The 19002-nt window shown below is 41.9% G+C and overlaps 1 protein-coding gene across 2 annotated transcripts in view; it reads right to left on the minus strand.

Annotated features, from left to right (window-relative positions):
• The window catches only part of LOC122559501 (PDZ domain-containing RING finger protein 4), a 487868-nt gene that overhangs the window by 440353 nt on the left and 28513 nt on the right, over positions 1-19002 (minus strand). The window contains exon 3 of one of the 2 annotated variants that reach the window (XM_043709044.2): positions 16297-16404. The exons of the other annotated variant lie outside the window; for it this stretch is intronic. Within the exon in view, the coding sequence (XP_043564979.2) occupies positions 16297-16404 (108 nt within the window). The remainder of the gene's footprint in view (positions 1-16296; positions 16405-19002) is intronic. 2 annotated transcript variants of the gene reach the window in all.

Consider the following 19002-nt stretch of genomic DNA (forward strand, 5'->3'; position numbering starts at 1 on the left):
AGTGGAAGCATTCACTTTGGTAGAAGGAAGGGAAAAAAAAACAGTAATTTCTCAACAATACTGAACTAGTGTGGATGTTCAGAGGGATTCGGATGACCTTGCATAAGAAACAGAAAATTACTTAGCAAGCAATTAGGAAAGCAAATGGAAGGTTAGCCTTTATTGGCAAAGAGATTGCACATCAATAAAGGAAGCCATGTTGCAATCAGGCAGAATCCAGTGAGACCACGTCCATTGTACAACATACAGAGTTGGTCTCTTTGCCCGAGGAAGGTTCACAAGACTGATTCCTGGGACAAGCGGCTATCTTCCCAAGACAGCTCAAGAAAAATGGGCCAAGGTTCTCAAAGGGTTTGAAGAACAAGAAGCAATCACATTGAAACAGAGATTTGAGAGAGGTGACAAGGTCGATGCTGTCAAGCTTTTCCTGGTCAGAATGAATAGAACAAGGGGATCGATAGAATCAGGGTAAGAGGATAGCTATTACAGACCTAGAAATTTCTTCATTCAGACTGCTCTGAAATTTGAGAATTCTCAACCCCACAAGCTGTGAATGTTCAGTGAGTGAATATAATCAAGGCTGAGAGAGATTTTCTTTCACTTAAAGGAATCAAAAGACATTGGGATCATGACAAAAATTAAGTTGAAATTGATGATTAGCTGTGATCGTATGAATTGTGGAGCAAGCTGGAAGGAGCCTGTTCTCTACTCCAGCTCTTGCTATTTTGGTGCGGTTGATGGCTGAGTTTTCAGCTAATGGTGTGACTGAGAATGTCCCTCTCTCTAGTTCATTGCAACGACTCTCAAAGCTTCTTAACATTAACCAAGCATCTGGTTACATCTCTTGAACTTTGCACAATGCGTAGCATATGTTTTGTAATTTCCTTTATAAAACACCTTTGAATATTTTCTCCATTAGTGGCCATTAGTTGTTGTTGCTATGTCCTCCATTATTGCATTTGGCAGTGTAATATTCCACATGAGTGAAATTGTTAATGGGTGTAGGGGTCTTACTTCTGATCTATTAGTTAATGCTGAAAATCTCCTCAGGCATTAGCTCAGCTTATTAGTGTAATAAGGATTGGTGCAAACATTTGAAGCTGTCTTTAACAAAAAAAAAGTGCCAGAGTGCTGACTGAAATACAGCTGCTGTTGGGAAAGTGGATTTGGAGTGCTACAGAACACAGTGATGCAGGAAGCCCTCAAAATTCCAATGGAAATATGGTATCAAACATCTCTTTTACATCAGGGATTACGCAAGATTGGCATCGAACTCAGTGGGCTGGAAATCATACCATCTTCCACCCAAAATCAGAGGGATCGTGGCTAAAGCCAAGACAGTGCCACTCGCCACCACCTGAGTGCCTCAAGGTGGCTGCCAGTCACATGATCGCTGCCCACCTAATGCAAATGAGAAGTGAGCTCTCACCTGACATCAATTCTTGATGCTGTCGATGTCTCTGTTAATCTTGGAGGGAAACTGTAAGGGGTGGAAAAGGATGTGGTGGGCCTGAGGGCATTGATGACATGTCTCCTGCAGTTAATTTGGTGGCGTGTGCAGAGTAATTATCTGTCCAGCAAATATGGATCCTCAATGTCAAGTGAAGGAAATATCACCTTTGGTCTTTCTTCATTGCCTCTGACTAGTAAATGGCTTCTACACCCAGTTGCAGCCTTGTTACAACTCCCTCTGCTTCATCCTCATGGGAATCGAGAGGAAACCCCGCCAGAAACCAAGATAGAAGTGCTGAGCTTGCAATGGGGGGATGTTCTGATCCACGTAAGGTCCCCATGACGAGACAAATACAGCCTCCACTCCCTGAATGGCCCCTTTCTTCCTCCATCAAACCACTCATCTAGCACACCCACTAACATCACCGTGGGAAGGGAAGATGTAGCAGTTTGAATTCAATTGTGGGCAGTAGTCTGGTTTAAAACCAAGATTGTAGATGGGGTGCTTTCAAATAGAACAGCAGGCGTTGTAAGGCCATATTCCGGGTGATACAACAGATTGGGTTGGCAAACTCAGCGCTCTGACAGATTACATCCTAATTCAAAACAGCTGAGAATAAATCACAAAGTTGCAGCTGCAGCAACAAAAGAGATCAAGTTACTATAATTCCAAATGAGCCATTGGACTAACGGGATATAATGTGTCATCTGTTATGACAAACCCTAGGAATTGATGAGATCAGTTTGATTCAGGGGGAATTTGTAAAGCCAACTCATTTAAAAACATACTCCAGGGCCCTCCTATCGCACAGTGGTAGTGAACCCACCCCTGGACCTAGAGGATTAGGTTCAAGTCATACCTGCTCCAGAGGTGTGTAATAACATCTCTGAACAGGCAGATTAGAAAATAGATTAAATTATAAAAGAAGTACAAAAAAAACCTAAAAACACATTAAAGGGCCTTTTTCTACAGTCAAACAGCATGGAAATAAACCCTCCAGTCCAACCAGTCCATGTCAACCACGTTCCCAAACTGAACTAGTCCCACTTGCCTGCACTTGGCCCATATCCCTCCAAATCAGTCCAGTTCATGAATTTATCCAAACGTTGTAACCGTACCTGCAAACAGCACTTTCTCTGTGGCACCATGGTGGCGGCCTGGGTTCAAGTCCCACCTGCTCCATACCAACTCTGAACAGGTCGATACAAATACTTAGGAACACACTCCTTTCACATTGCATGGCACCCCACCAATCACCCCACTTTCCCCTTCACTGATAGTCACTGACTCAGGCCCTGAAACTGTGGAGTGTTCATCGAGGGACAAGATGCCAATCCTTGGGAGTCAGGGTGGAGTCACAATTTCAGGGCTCCCGGGTTCCCTGCTGGATTCGATCCCCTAAATCAGAGGAGGGGGAGATCAGCTGGTTAACAGATTGCTCCTGGGGGATACACTGCATTATCAAGAGAGTGTGGGGAGATTGGCGGCATTCAAAAAAAGGGAGATCTGACTAAATCAGAAAGGTCAATAGACAGACAAGTCAAAGATATGAAAGAAATGCAGACTAGAGTATCAGGTTATCTGGACTGATGTGCTAAGATCAAAGACTGTAATGTGAATTCCAAGATTTTGCATCTTCCTTTTTGTAGAAATTCGTAGAGATTTATGGATAATGTCAAAGACATCGGATCCCTGAAAAAATGCGAGGTGATAATTGTTTGGCACTGCAAGTTGTGAAAAAAAAGAGGCAAAACTTTCACTTTGCAAAATCAATAAATCTCACTAAGAACTGAAATTTACATAGGTTGGAATCTATTTTGCACAACTTAATTAAATGCATTGTAAATAACTTTGGATAGAACTAATATTATTACCATTCTCTTCCAGTCGCATTGCCTACACAAGACTTCGGCCATTATATGCAGAGACAACATTAACTTAAAAGCACCACACAGAACTGGTAAGGCACGCCTTCAAGATGTTGGGACAGAGATACAATTGAGTCTGGCAAGATATATATTTCACCTCGTAATATATGCCCTGCCAGAGTGGGAGCTGAACGGACAACACCAGATCCAAAAAGATGATGGGATTAGCCAAAGAAGACCTGTCATAGAGGATGATCATCAAGAGCTGGTCTACAGCAGAAGAGATTCTGATTGACAGAGACTGGTCTTACTACCCATTGTCCCATTAGGAACCCAAGTCTAAGCCCTCCAAAGCCCAGCCTCATTGAGTTCAAGATTGCTTTGAAAGGACTATTGAACTTTCATTCTCACTTAACAGAAATTTGGGACACAATTGTTTGTTTTTTTCTCAAAGAATCCTACTCAACTTTTTTGGATCAGGAAAAGTGACAATTACCCCTCCAAGCATGACACAGTCAATCTTCCAAACTACAAGTCCAATACTAATTCAATTCAAACTCGAAATTAGTCTGAACACATCATGGCTAATCATCAATTTCAACTTAATTTTTGTGCACAATATGACTGGAGATCTGAGCAGACCCTAACAATGCACCTCAAAAGAACACAAAAAGTTTCAAATCACTTTCATTTCTACAGACCCAGAAAACAAAAACAAAAATTTGTAAATACAAAACAAATTAATAAGAGTCATAAGTGGTCCATCGCTGCATGGTTGCATCAACGAAACTGAGATAAGATTTTTGGTGATGGTTCAGATTTTCTTGTTTGCTACATTGTTTTGTCACTCGATATGGAGCAAGTATTTAGATATCCAAGCATAACTGTTAGTGGATATTCAAAGCTTGATCTCCATTGGCTAAATGCTATGTCATACGAACACATTCCCATCCATCATGACACACATTTAGTTCAAAAGCTGCACATTAACCCAAGTAAAAGAAGTGATCATCATTGTACATTTATAGAGCGCCTTTTGACAAATAATACGTCCCTATTTATTGCAGCATTAATAATTTTGTTCTTCACTGATCCACATAATGAATATTAGCTGGCTAACGATTTAGTCAGAGGTAGGTATTTGGGAGTGTCTTAAAGGAGGAGCAAGAAATTTCATGAGGGAATTCCAGTTTAAGGCTGAGGTACACACCTGTCAATGGTGGGACAAAGAATATCTGGAATGTACAAATCACAGTCAGCAGATGAACTTATTTCGTTGAAAGCTACTACTCAGAATTAAGCAACTCCAAAATGGCCCCTCATCGATGTTTAAGAATTCTGAACAAGCTACCTTCAGATACACCATACCGCGGTGCCAACTTCCCAAATGACTCTCATTGCAAGGCCTCATCCAGTAATCTTCGCCTACTCGTCAGTTTGAAGGAAGACCCTCCATGCGCAGCAATCCCAACATTTGTTGGAGACAGAGGGTCACCCCCCACATTTATCACAAGATTTATGCAGAGTTAATCTCTGTTCCTTTTGAGTGGTGCAGAATGGTCAAGGGGAAGAACAAACAGTGAAGAAATTATTTGATGGCGTTTTTCAAGTCCTGGATTCCATCTGGAAGCTCACAAGATAGAAGCTCAGTGTCAACAGGCAAAGTGAAGCCTGGTCTCAGGAGATCTCAGATATGACAGCATAGCACTCCATAATCTCTGGCAACAAGAGCTGAGAAAGAGTACAGACAGACAGAGGAATTCACCCTGCACCTCCTGTTATCTGCTTGGAGTCCTAGACTGACACAACTGATTAGCTGTAGGGCAATACAGAAGGCAGGAGAGATGAGAAGACAAATAAATGCAAATCATCAACATGCCCTATACAAAAAAACACTTAAAGAGCTTACAAAAAGGGATTAACAAAAGAAAATCACTGAAGTGGCCATGGAATTCAGCAGTTGGATGGAGTGAAAAACCCAAATTCAATGCAAATGCAGCAACATGTCTCAGCAAAATTATTCAGATTATATGATACAAGTTTAAAAAGGAGAAGCAGTGGAGATTGGTTTATTCAGTAATAACTGCCTGTTCCAAGTAGCTCTATTCCTGATGAAGGGCTTTTGCCTGAAATGTCGATTTTCCTGCTCCTCAGATGCTGTCTGACCTGCTGTGCTTTTCCAGCACCACTGTAATCTAGACTCTGCTGTCCTTGTTTTTACCCTGTTCCAAGTAGTCAGCTGTGCTCAGAGCCATGGATGCTTCTGTAATGCAGATTTCGGAATATTGCATGTTGCATGATGCACAATACCACTCAGAGAACAGCAGGTTTGATTTATTGATAAAGTAAGTGCGATGACATACGAGTGGTTTGACATTCAATGGTTACTTGGCTGTGGTCAATATGGTATTTAGCAACTGGGGACTGGTATTCAACAAAACAGGACTGGTAGAATGAGCCAACATCAGCTAAGGCTGTTGAAGACGCCTAATTCTGTTCATATCATGTAGCAGTATCTTCTCATCTGTCCAGCTTATGACGATGCTAGGACTAGATTTCATGTCTGATGTGAAATTCAGTCAACATACAGCATTCCCATTTCTGAAGCCTCAGCCCTAGCAACTATCAGCTACTCCCGAAACTGTGCAAGAACATCTGGTATCAGGAATCTAACTAGTTTCACATGCTTTCTGAGAAATGCATGGATCTTTGAAGTGTGATACATGGCATGTGAATTTTTTTTTCCCCAGCCAATAATTCCAACAGTAAAATTCCATCAACTATAAATCACCTCAGTGTCTTCTCAGCTCGAACCTTCTTTCTCTGGGGAATATTATGCCTCAGGGTTTCTCAGCAGAAAACAAACTATGTTCATTTGACAAACCATTTGCACCTTCCTCTTTCTGTTCCAAGTGAATTTGGCAAAACAATGTCCCTTGCTCATGGTCAATGGGAACCAATACTGGATGGATAACCTACCATATGGACCGGAGTGATTCAAGGTGATGACCCACCACCACTTTCTACAGGGCAATTAGGGAGTAAATGGGAGTAAGTGCTGGATTAACCAGCATCACCCACATTCCATAATAAGAGTTTTTGTTTGAAAACTGGCACCGGGGTCCTCACTAACATAAACTAAGACTGAAGCAGAATGATCCACGTTGGATTCATGGCTGTTTGGCTGTAACTTGGCATGGATATCCTTCATTGAAGTAACATCAGGGAAATGTTTGTGTTACTGGACCAGTAAACCAGGAAACACGGCTTCAAATCCCATGACAGCAGTTTGGGTTTTAAAACAAAAATAATTTTAAAAAATTGTTGGTGCACTACAAATCATCATGAAGCCATCAATTATTTTGTGAAAACGAACTGGACCTCCATTGGAGAAAATGTGTCATTTTATGTCATCCAGATCACATGTCATTGACTTTTATTTCAGTTCTTGACACGGCCAGGTGAATAAAGTCTGGACAGTGAGGTGGACATTGGTGTTGATAACCACATCCCAAAAGAATCTCTGTTTTCAAACTTCCTGATCATTCAGAGTTGAAAAACGATTGCACTGTACACTGCTGCCAGGCCTTGACCACAACAAATGACTCAAACTGTCCCGTTCGCCTTAGAGTCTAAACATGTTCATCTGAAAAATGTTTCTTGGCAGAAGGACATGAGATTCCTTTGGCTGCTCTCTCTGCAGAGACGCTAAATCATCGAGACAAATGGGTTTACACCCGGACAAAAGGAGGGGCCAAGGAATGTCATACAGAGGTGCTAAGTGGTTGTCCGCTGATAGCGGCGACAGTAGCTGCTGTCATTCGGTATTATGGAAAGTTAAAGCAGTAATCCTGCAGCAGCTACACAAGATAAGGGAGAATGCAAATGAAAGGTAAACACAAGAAAACTGGATTCGGGGAAGTGGGTGTGGGGAACTCACTTAATGGAATTTAGAGTTTAAATGTTAGTCAAACAATACAAGAAAGTATTGTTGCTGGGCATAGAATTTATGTTAAGCTTTACCATTTTTACTCAAATCAAAACAAGCACTCAGATTGCTCAAACAGAGCCGATCATATGCACTTTTATCTGCTCAAACTAGAGTGCAGTCAACAGATGTGGACAACTTCAGAGCGAAGACAAAATGTTTTTCACTCTGCACTTCTTTGGCAAGCCTTCCAACTCCATACATAGTTTCCAGACTCTACACTCTTTTGACTTTGGCATCTGGGGTGCAGTAATTATTTACATGCACTTGGTCAAGGAACAAAATCTGAAGGGCCTCAAGCAGAGTGTGTGTCATATAGCAGCCATGACAGTCAGTACAGTAACTAACAGGCCTTCAGATAACGAGCCATTAGAGTCAAATCCAGGTCAGGTCACACTTTACTTGTTTACAAAGAGACATTGACACAATCCTAGCATCCATTTTATCGCTTCAATAAAGAAAATAACTGCATTACTGCCCAGCACCTGGCTACTGATGTAATGTTTCTTGAACTGTAATACAGATGGTGTCAAGCAACGATGTTACCTTTCACCTAAGGAGTACACTGTGCAATCACAGAACACACTTTTATGCGGCTCCGTTGTCCTCAGTTTTAATGGATGCATTAACTCATTTAGTTCAAGAGGGTTAAAGTCTCCAGTAAAATAGCAGGCAAATATACCAGGCCTTCACGCACTCATACCGGTTCAGAATAATTTTAAAGGCACTGCTGGTTACGTGGTCACATATCAAACCACAGTGATGCTGTGAGAATATCAGAAATAGCTGAAAACCTATAAAGAAATGCTTGTCAAAAAAATATTCAAGAGCCAGAGGAAGTGGTGGAGGCTGATACAATTGCAACATTTAAAAGACATTTGGATGGGTATTTGAATAGGAAGGATTTGGAGGGATATGGACCGGGTGCTGGCAGATGGAACTAGATTGGGTTGGGATATCTGGTCGGCATGGACGGGTTGGACTGAAGGATCTATTTCCATGCTATACATCTCTATGACTCTATTCCAATCCAGCAAGTAATACTTTCTGGAAACCATTGCTACAATTGTTAAAGCCATTGTAAAAGGTCATTTTTCTGGATGACTAAGTATGAATCTGTGAAGTAGCAAGGTCAAGGGAGAAGCAGATTGCACAAATCAAAGACAATTATTGATCTTGCCTTGGAATAAATCAACTTTGCAGCTTGATTTGTTGCATTCTTGCTATTGTAGAAGTCTAGCAATGATTTGTGCCCATTGGTAAACTATAAGCCAACTCATCTGATATGAACCAGCTTGATTTAACACTGCCATAACACAGAATCAGAGAAACCTTAGTGTGGAAACAGGCCATTCAGTCCATCGAGTCCATACCTACCCAGACCAATTCCATCCCTGTAATTCTCATTTCGCAAAGCTAATCCCCCGAGCCTGCACATCCCTGGACACAATAGGCAATTTAGCATGGCCAATCCATCTAACTTGCACATCTTTGAACTATGGGAGAAATGTGCATTTCTTGGTCAGTGGGAAAGTGAGGTCCCAAGGGACGTGGTAAGAACCAATCATCAAGTTGATGATGGAGAAGTGATTTATGACTTTGTCCCTGGGAAGTCTGAGTCGCTCCCCATGTATCCTCTTATTATTCTTGCTAAGGACACAATCTCTCTCTCTCACACACACGCACGCACACACGCACGAACACAGGAAATGAATAAAATACTTATTCATCTCGAGTGGTATTGTTTGTGAGAAATGAAAGCTCTTCAATATGAAGTGAATCTCCTTTTGGCAAGAACATTGGATGTTCAAGACAAGACAGTTGATATGTAAGAATTGACCTGTCCAATCTCCTTCCTTCAACCTCACCATTTGTTGGCAAACTTCAAAATCCCTCATCAAACCCCTCCCACTCATCCTTCAAGAATCTCCTTGAAACCTATTTGGGACTCAAATCGTCATCAGCTCGATACGTTTTCACTTCAGAGCCCCACAGACATATTGTGTTGGAAATTGGCAATTTGACCCACCGGGTCCACACTGCCCCTCCAAAGAGCATCCCACCCAGACCCACGCCCTACCCTATCCTTGTAACCCTGCATTTCCCATAGTTAATCCACCTAACCTGCACACCTCTGGACACTATGTGCAATTTAGCATGGCTGATCCAACCAACTTGCACATCTTTGGACTATAGGAGGAAACTGGAGCACCCAGAGGAAACCCATGCAGACCTGGGGAGAATGTACAAACTTCACACAGACAGCCAGTCACAGCTGGAATTGAATCCAGGCCCCTGGCGCTGAGAGGCAACATTGTTAATCACTGAGCCACTATGCTGCCCGTGGTATGTGTGTTTTATTTCTACATTACAGGGAGAAATTGAGGACTGCAGATGCTGGAGATCAGAGTCGAGAGTGTGGTGCTGAAAAAGCACAGCTGGTCAGGCAGCATCCAAGGAGCAGAAGAACTGACGTTGAGCATAAGCCCTTCATCAGGAGATTGAGTGGCTGTACTTTTCCAGCACTGCATTCTTCGACATATATACGTTACACACCAACACAAAACAGAGTGACAGGGGCATCAGGAATTTTGTCAAGTGGTCAGTCATTTGATAGGATTAATAGTGAAAATTTGGAGAGTGCAGAATATTTGGAGAAGAGGCAAGAGTACTGAAGAGTCAGTAAGTGCGATAGTGGAATGAAGGGTTAGGAATGTTCATGGATTTGGGATCAAGAGTATTTCAGAATGGGGTGGTGAGCATTTGTTTGGGGACCAAGGCAAGTACTCATTTGGAACTTGAGAGCAAATTTACAAAGAGGAGCGAGTTAAATACAATCAAGGTAGGAGGGTAAGTAGCAGTGCAGGGGAATGGGAACAATTGGCACAGGAAAATAACAGGTCAAAACACTTTTGATCAAAAAAACTTCCTTACAAATTGGAGCACAGCGACAATACAGGTATGATTACTTGATTTCTTTTACACTTATCGCTAACAAAACACACAATGGCATCCCACACTGGAGAAACTTTTAAAAATTCAGTTTGTTCATTTTGCAAAATGAAGAATTGCTTAACGACAAGAGGTTGCTCTGCCTGGCTACTTTTCCAAGTTAATGCTGTCAATCCAAACTACGACATTCTCCACTGTTCAATGTGAATATTTGCCGAACAGTTCATTCTGGGACTTGACTTCACCTGGGTACAGTTCCAAAGAAAACTCAAAATTCTTTCCATATCACAACCACTATCCGACATATTCTCCCCGTTCGCAGGCAACCCACTTCCACACTGTTGAACAATTGGAAATTTTCATAGCTTATGCCATTTCCCCGAAATCAATGGAGTGCAGGGTGCTGGGTCAAAAACACCCACTTTAAATCCTGGCTTTTGATATAAATTAAGTTCTTCATAGATTCAACATTAAAAAGAATGACCCAAATATGTGTAAGTAAAATTTATAACAGTTAAGGCTAATTACCCTATCTTCAAAAAAAAACTTATTTTACTCCGTACTCTCCATGCTATGAGCATAAAAAGAGCGGAAAGAATAAAATATTTGAAACACATGTTTAGCTCTTAGTTTGGCTATTTTTTGTGGAATTACTGATTGATTCTCCAGACCTTGAGTGAGGATTGATTGCTTTTACAAGTCTTTGGCAGTTATGCATTTGTCAGCTTCTGTTACTCGGCCGGTTTTTTATTCTTTAAATTGCAGTAGGAAGGGTATGCAAGTTTTTGCCGTGTTAGGAACATGACATTTCAACCTCTGCAGAAGTATTACTCCCAGATTTTCAGACAATGTTTGTCATATCTGACAAGAAATGCACATCATCAGACTACTTTAAAAGAGACGGACAGACAGAGAGAGAGAGAGATCGAGACACACAGAGACTGTGTGTGTGTGTGTGTGTGTGTGTGTGTGTGTGTGTGTGTGTGTGTGTGTGTGTGTGTAAGAGAAAGTGAGAGAAACTCAGACAAAGAAAGAGACAGAGAGAGATTTGACAATAATATTTTTCTCGTGTCAATCAGTAGCTGTTTAACAAGTAGTCAATTTACTTTTTAACATCAGTAAATACTAAAATGGTTTGAACATCCTTTTCCCTGCAACCTCTAGAAGCATCAATGCCTTGTTGAGACACAGTTCAAGGCTTATGCTCCAAATGGTGCAAACCAGGCGTGAACCTGGTGACCATTAACGAGCCATTTCGCTGTGAAAGCATCCCATCCGTACCTAAACATAGCCTTGCCTGACATCACAACTCACACAGCATAGCACAAATGTCTGAACAATTAGCAGGATTAGTGGGTCCGACAGAGTTTCAATTCGCATACCAGGAGCCCCTTTTTCCAACCATTCCTGGCTCGGACTGAGGACTGACTCAGTCTTGTTCAGGCTGTCACTGGATAAGCTGGTGACGAGCCATGCTGGTGAGGTTATGGACATGGGGAACAGGCCTGGTGGAAGCTTGTATTGATATCAACCACACCAGCCCATATTGGCAAAAGCTCCCATAACTCCTGAAAACTAGTGGTGACATTCCAACCATAAATTATGTTGCGAGATTCCTCCAATTTCTTACACTGGCGGAGTAATGCCTGCCTTGGAATCAGAACAATCAGAATTCAGTTCAGATCACTTCCAGTCGTCAGAGATTCTCAAATACATGTACACCGGTTCAATTTCATTGGAAAAAAATCTGAGGATTTTCCAACACAGTGTAATTCATAATGCAACTCACATCTGGGGTTAACCACTCTTCAAGGAAAATTATAATTAGAATCAAATAAGGATTATGTGTACAGTGTTTTCTATATTAGACAGATGACAGCACCTTCCCACAAATTCAAATTTATCTCCCGTACAATGCTTACAAAGAAAAGACTATTTCTTGTTGAAATACCAACAAGTCTATTATTCTTGTTGATACATTCTGTGTCTCTGGCATCAGGTGTGACAGAATGGGATGAAAATGAAATCCTATAACTTTGGAATGTGTTGAGCAAATATGTTGATTTGAATGGTCAGTTCCTGTTCTATAAATTCTGTACAGTAATTATTGAAGTAATTCAGCTTCATGTATGTCATGTGGTGCCAATTATAGCTCTTGTCCCGCTTTTAATGTTCAGTACTTAACCCTCCCTCTGACTACACAAAAGTACAAAATAGCAGTCCTTCAAGCCTGTCAATATTCTCATGGCTGATGTAGACTCTAACTCAACCCTTTATCTCTTAACTCATTCAGGATGCAAAAATATACCATTATTCACACCTTCAATATCCATTCACCTCTGCAGAAAAGAAAATGAGTGGAGGGACGACACCACAGTGGGTAAAAGTCATTAGAAATGTTTGTTCTGCTCCCCTCTCTGAGCCACTATTGGCATAGACTAACTGGTCTGAAATAGCTTGTTTCCTTGAGCCAATCTCCATGTAACTCTTGGGCAAAAAGATGGATAATCCGTTCCCAGAGGCACTGACAGGTGAAGCTGGCCACAACGGTAGTGGAATTGGTGATGAAGGTCAAGATTAGAGTGGTGCTACCTGACATGCTGTGCTTTTCCAGCACCACTCTAATCTTGACTCTGATCTCCAGCATCTGCATCCTCACCTTAGCCGTATTGGTGATGGAACCCGCTCATCCTTGCCCACACTTGCTTGGTGGTGCCCTCTTGTGGCTCACCACAGTTGAGAAGACTCAAAACCTCGCTGAGACATCGTTGAACTCAGCGGAGTCACATCAACGACAACAGCTCACTACCAAAGCGAGATTAGTATGCTCCCTTGTCTTCTCCTGAAGGTACAGGCATGCCCCAAGTGAAGTTACCACATGAAAGTCTGGCAAATGCTACTAATGCTGAGAATTAGACTCAATCATGTTTTTACTCTACACATTACTTGTGGCTCAGTATTGCACCCTGTAGGGTCTTTAAGCACAGGGCCATTGGATAGCATCCTTAAATAGATTAAAAAGAAAGGTAGTGACTCATTTTACACCCAACAGCTCTGAGCCCAACAGAACCAAAGGCTTGACATCAACTATCTGGTGCTAAACAATCAGCCTGCTCCATAGATACAACCAACAGAAGCTGCATGTATGAGCAATGATGGGGTAAAGTCGAAGGGGATTGAAATTAATAGTAGCTCAACTCTTTGCAGCCGGCATTAGGGGTCACAGCTGGCCAGCAGCTGCAAGACTGAAAATTCCACTAACAAAACACAACAAGCTAGACCCTTCACCATCTCCAAGGGGGGATTCCTTCTGGGAATACAGCTGAGCTCCTGCTTCCTGCCAGCATAAGAACACAACATCTCCTTAATACATTGCGGAGCACTGATTCTGTCAAGTATTTGTACAGTTATGTTGGAATTTTTTCCACCCATAACTTCCGAGTACCATTTCTCATTAGCTGCCTCTGTGCTTCAAGCAGGCTTCTGCAGGAACACGGCAATGAGTTTGAAAGAAGCTGCTGTTGGATCAACAATGTACAGGCGACAATCAGAGTAAAATTGGATTCAGATAGTTTTCAGTTCATACTTCATTGTAGGAAGTCCATAATCTAGGCAGAAAGTCCTATTTAATCAAGGTTGTTCCACACTACAAACTCCAGAAGCTCACTGAAATAGGGAATAAACAGAGTTCTGACTCAGTATCTTAGTTTGAAGGAATTATTTCTGTTCTTTAGCTTCCGCCTCACCTAATGTTATTCTTAATGTGCGTTATTACACTGGTGTCCAAGACCAACATTGGCAGAAACACATAGCTATATTGATAGTTTGAGTAAATGGACAGCAACAATGTGGGAGCCAAATCTGTTCTAATTTATGTGCAATTCTGATGAAGGCTTTGGTTAATCTGCCAATGTCAAAACCAGAAAGGAATATTCTCCTACTCGCCTCACATTCTAACAAGTCAAATTTCAGAAAGAAAATAATGGCAACAGCCTCTCCCCACCTCAGCACTTCCACTTATTCTGACATGCAGTATATTTATCACAGGGGTAACATCCAGAACTAATCCAAACAGAGCAGCCTTTCATGTCAGTAGCCTAGCAACACCAGATGGATGGTTTATGATGACATCATTAGTTTAGCAGTGGTGAATGGCCAATGGTGACATCACATCTATTAATCACAAGAATTATGAATCATGGCAAATTCAAAAAAGGCAGCCATTCAAATCAACGGCTGAGTGACTTGGAATGGCTTCTTAGAGTAGTGTCAGCTAAGCAAGAAGTCTCATCATGGTCTGCTGCTTGCCCACCCAGTGAATTCCCCCATCATGCACCCCTTCCCCACATCGTCCATCTTCCTGTAGATCTCCCAGTCAGGAAAATTACATCTTTATCAAAACAATACAATGTACCGTATCAGCAGGTTTATAAAGGCCCCAAAGTACATATATTAGCTAATGCCGAGGTTTAAAAGAAAGAGAAGCATGTACATAATTCTCCTTCAAACTAAGTTTATTTTTGTCTCTAAGTGGCAAGGTCTATACAGTACAAGGGGAGAGAGGAACTATACCCAACAAATGAAAATATTCGGGAATTTCTTCACCAGACTTGAAGCGTGGATATTTTCTTCCAGACACGTATCCACAAAGGCTGCACTTGCTGACATCAAGCAGCATGGTGGTATCTTAGAAATACTGTTACAAATCCCAATAACAATACTATGTTAATGAGACATATCTCAACGTCACAGAAATAAACTGTCCAATTAAGTATAATTTGAATTTGGAATTTACAGAATCAGCTTAATATTGGGCACATTCAAAATAATCAACAGGACATCAGTCACAAAAAACCATTTTGATGCAAACTGAATAAACGGGTATGTTGTGATACCAGGAATGACACAGACAAAGTAAGAAGCAAAGCACAACTTTTCACGGTTAATAACAGCCTTAATATTGTGTTCATATAAGCACTGCAAGGGTGGCAAACAGATCCTTACATTAAAAGAAAACGTGTATTCTAAATCCTCTCTACCTAGTCAAACAGAGTTCTGCACGATACACGTCATCATAAGTCATCATTGTAAGTAATCTGATGAGACAAGTAAGCCAACCAACTCTGGCATGTGCAACACAAGATTTCCCCCCACAAAATATAGGGACAGTGAGCTTTACTCAGGACCACAGCTACACCATCCCCAGGTAATTCAAAGCTGCTCAAGGTCTCTACAGAAGCAGCAAAGAGAGGGAAAAAACAATCTTTCACACACATTTGGTAAAATGCATACCAATTCAACGCAAGCATTTCTACATGTCCTTTAGCAAATGGAGTAGTAATGGTTAAGAAGAGTCAAGTGAGGATGATGCAAACCACATACAGAGCAAGATGATGTCCTGGGAGCGCAATTTGACAAAAAGGTCCCAGAGGCAATCAAAATGCTTTTGAGGAATAACAAATTGCCTACTGCAACAAAACACTGTGAAATGGCTGTTCAAATAAAAATAAATTGCTTTGGACTGGTCTAACCTCAGGGCCACAACAGTCACACCATCCCCATCACCATCCAACCAAGAGAACTGCTATCCCAACCTTACTGAAGCCTGGCTCTCACCTGGCATTCACAAGCAGTGTTATGCAATGGCAATTGGCAATGTGAAAACGCAAATCAATTCTGATGTTGCCACAGCCGCTGCACAGCCTCCCCTTTTCCCCAAACCACAGGGGGCATTGATGCCAATGGCAGAAATCCTGCTTGAAATCAGGGAACTGGGCAGAGGGCAGGCAACAAAGCTGCAGTCTCTCCTGGTTTGCATCACCATTACTCGCTGGAATCGCGCCAATTAGACAAAATCTCAACCGAACAAATCTTTACTACGGCTTCACTCAAATTCTAAAGTGTTGCATACGTCCAGCTCAAGAGAGATGACATGGAAGCACACTGTCTCCTTTAGAGGAAAAATGGAATGCATTCAGCCATGAAAGGGGAAGAGCAGGCATTGATTCATGTCACCACACCTCCTCCTGCCTTACCTCAATGATCCTGTCATGAACTTCCAGTCCATCTGCTCTGTCAGCAGGCCCTTTCTCCATAACTTTGGAAACATAAATTCCTTCACTTGGAGAATCTTCCTCACTTTCCTATAAAGCAAGACAGAAAGAAATTCAGCGTGGGTTTGGGAATAAGGCAACTCCCAAGCAGAACAAATTACATTATTGCCTTGGTATCTGGGTTAGAAAGGGAAGTGGGGAGGTGGCTCAGTTAAAACTTTAGAATTCCAGGGTACCATTAAAGCTTGCTCTGCAGGATTCTGTCACTAATTTTAACATGAAAATTCCCTTATTGGGTTATTTTAGACGGGTGGCCACAGTTCAGCAGTAGTCACACCCAGAGCCACAGGTCAGGAGATCAACATTTGTGGGATCTTGCAGCGTGCACAATGATTACCACATTTTCTATAATTGAGAGAGAGAGAGAGAGGCAAGAGAGAGAGACAAGGAGAGAGAGAGAAAGGCAGCATAGACAGAGAGAGAGAGAGAAAGGCAACAGAGAGAGGCAGGGAGAGAAAAAGGCAACAGAGAGCAAGACAGAGAGAGACAGATAGAGAGGGAGGGAGAGAGAAAGAGAGAGAGAGAGAGAGAGAGAAAGGCAACATAGCGAGAGAAAAAGGCAACACAGAGCGAGAGAGAGCGAGACAGGTGGGAGGGGAGCAAGGGAAAGAGAAAGAGAAAGGCAACACAGAGTAGGAGAGAGAGATTAAGGCAAGAAAAAGAGAGAGAGATCAAGGCAACAGAGAGAGAGGTGTGTGTGTGTGTGAGAGAGAGAGAGAGGAGAGAGAGAGAAAGAGACAGAGTGAGTAAGGAGATGGAGAGTTTGTAATTCAATGTTGTGGTTGTGTTCGCCGAGCTAGGAATTTGTGTTGCAGACGTTTCGTCCCCTGTCTAGGTGACATCCTCAGTGCTTGGGAGCCTCCTGTGAACTGTTTCTGTGATGTTTCCTCCAGCATTTATAGTGGTCTGTCCCTGCCGCTTCCGGTTGTCAGTTCCAGCTGTCCGCTGTAGTGGCCGGTATATTGGGTCCAGGTCGATGTACTTATTGATTGAATCTGTGGATGAGTGCCATGCCGGTAGGAATTCAATTGCTAAGAGGAGCTTTGGGATATCCTGAGATTGTGAAAAGTGTTTCCTAAATAGCTTTTCTATTTCTAGACACCTGGATTTCTAAAATTCTAAACATCTGGGTAATAAAGAACCTGAGAATAGATATGGAATGTCAGCCATGGCTTCATGGATTCAAGACACTTGGCAGCAGAAATCGAAGCTGGTACTGCAAATCAGGACGTCAGTTACTTCCCCTCCCCATATCCTGACCAATACTATTCCTCAAATAATAATCACACAATACAGATTAGCTGCTTATATTGTCATATCACTGTTGGTGGGAGAAAGTTGCTGTGCATCCTACATCACAACAATTGCCACGTTACAAAAGGGCTTAATTGGCTATGTGATTGGGGGCAGCATGTTGTTGCTCTAGGTACTGTATCAATAAGAGTCTTTCGTTTTTGTCTTCAGATTGTCAAAATCCACAAAATTATTATTGAAAATGTATGAATAATTTTTAAGGCTCCATTAAGCCTCTGGCATAATCAACCAGTAAAATGAATTTGCTAACAGTATTTGCTTGTTCCTCACAAGAATAATTACTAATATGTGGTAGCTAGGTCAGGACATTAGAGCCCAATTAATGTGCAGTAATTATTTTTCAGACCTTTTTTTGTGTAGAGCATCCAAGCTGTTCCTAAACTGCAACACATCACATACGAGAACAAAGATGGAAAAGCAGCAGTTTAAAATAGCAAGCTCCTGAAACACACACCCAGCAACTAAAAATAGAGTAAGACATGCCTTCCTTTTCAGTCATGTAGCATTCTAGACCATGCATTTGGCCCAACAAGTCCCCATCGACCCTCTGAAGAGTAACCCACCCAGACCCATTAACCTACCCCTGACTAGTGCACCTAACTTACACATCCCTGAATACTATGGGCAATTTAGCATAGCCAATTCACCTAACCTGCATATTTTTGGATTGTGGGAGGAAACCGGAGCACCCAGAGGAAACCCACACAGACACGGGGAGAATGTGCAAACTCCACACAAACAAACAGTCACCAGAGGCTGCAATTAAACCCAGGTCCCTGGCACTGTGTGGCAGCAGTGCTAACCACTGAGCCACCACACCACCCTTCTCAGATTGCTGTTTTCCAATAGAAGTGGTAAGGCAGGTCCATTCCATAACCCAGATCCCGAATAAAACAAATTCCAATCGTACAGAATTAAATTCTTCACAGTTCACCTTACCAATAGATGAAAACTAAACACAATCAGATTAAATCTATACATAATCAACTCTTCTGATGACACTGAGGAAACTGAGCAAGATGCTCACTCTGGGTCCCATGTCCTCGATTTGCCCTCAGTAATAAAGATTTAGTCCAGGGGTGGGGAACCTGTGGCCTTAAGGTCGTATGTGGCCTTCTAGGCCATCGTGTGTGGCCTTTTGAATGAATCCAAATTTTTGATTGAGCTCTCAGAAGATGACATTTTAAAGTCTTTATTTGATGCTAAGAAAGATCCAATTGAAATATGGAAAAATGCAATAGAATACTCATGCCTTCGACAACATACACGAAAAATGCTTTCTTGCTTTTCAACCACTTATTGCTGCGAATCTAC

Source organism: Chiloscyllium plagiosum, unplaced genomic scaffold, assembly GCF_037043375.1.
Source record: "Chiloscyllium plagiosum isolate Xiang-an unplaced genomic scaffold, Cpla_swu_hap1 HiC_scaffold_19, whole genome shotgun sequence".
Lineage (NCBI taxonomy): Eukaryota > Metazoa > Chordata > Chondrichthyes > Orectolobiformes > Hemiscylliidae > Chiloscyllium > Chiloscyllium plagiosum.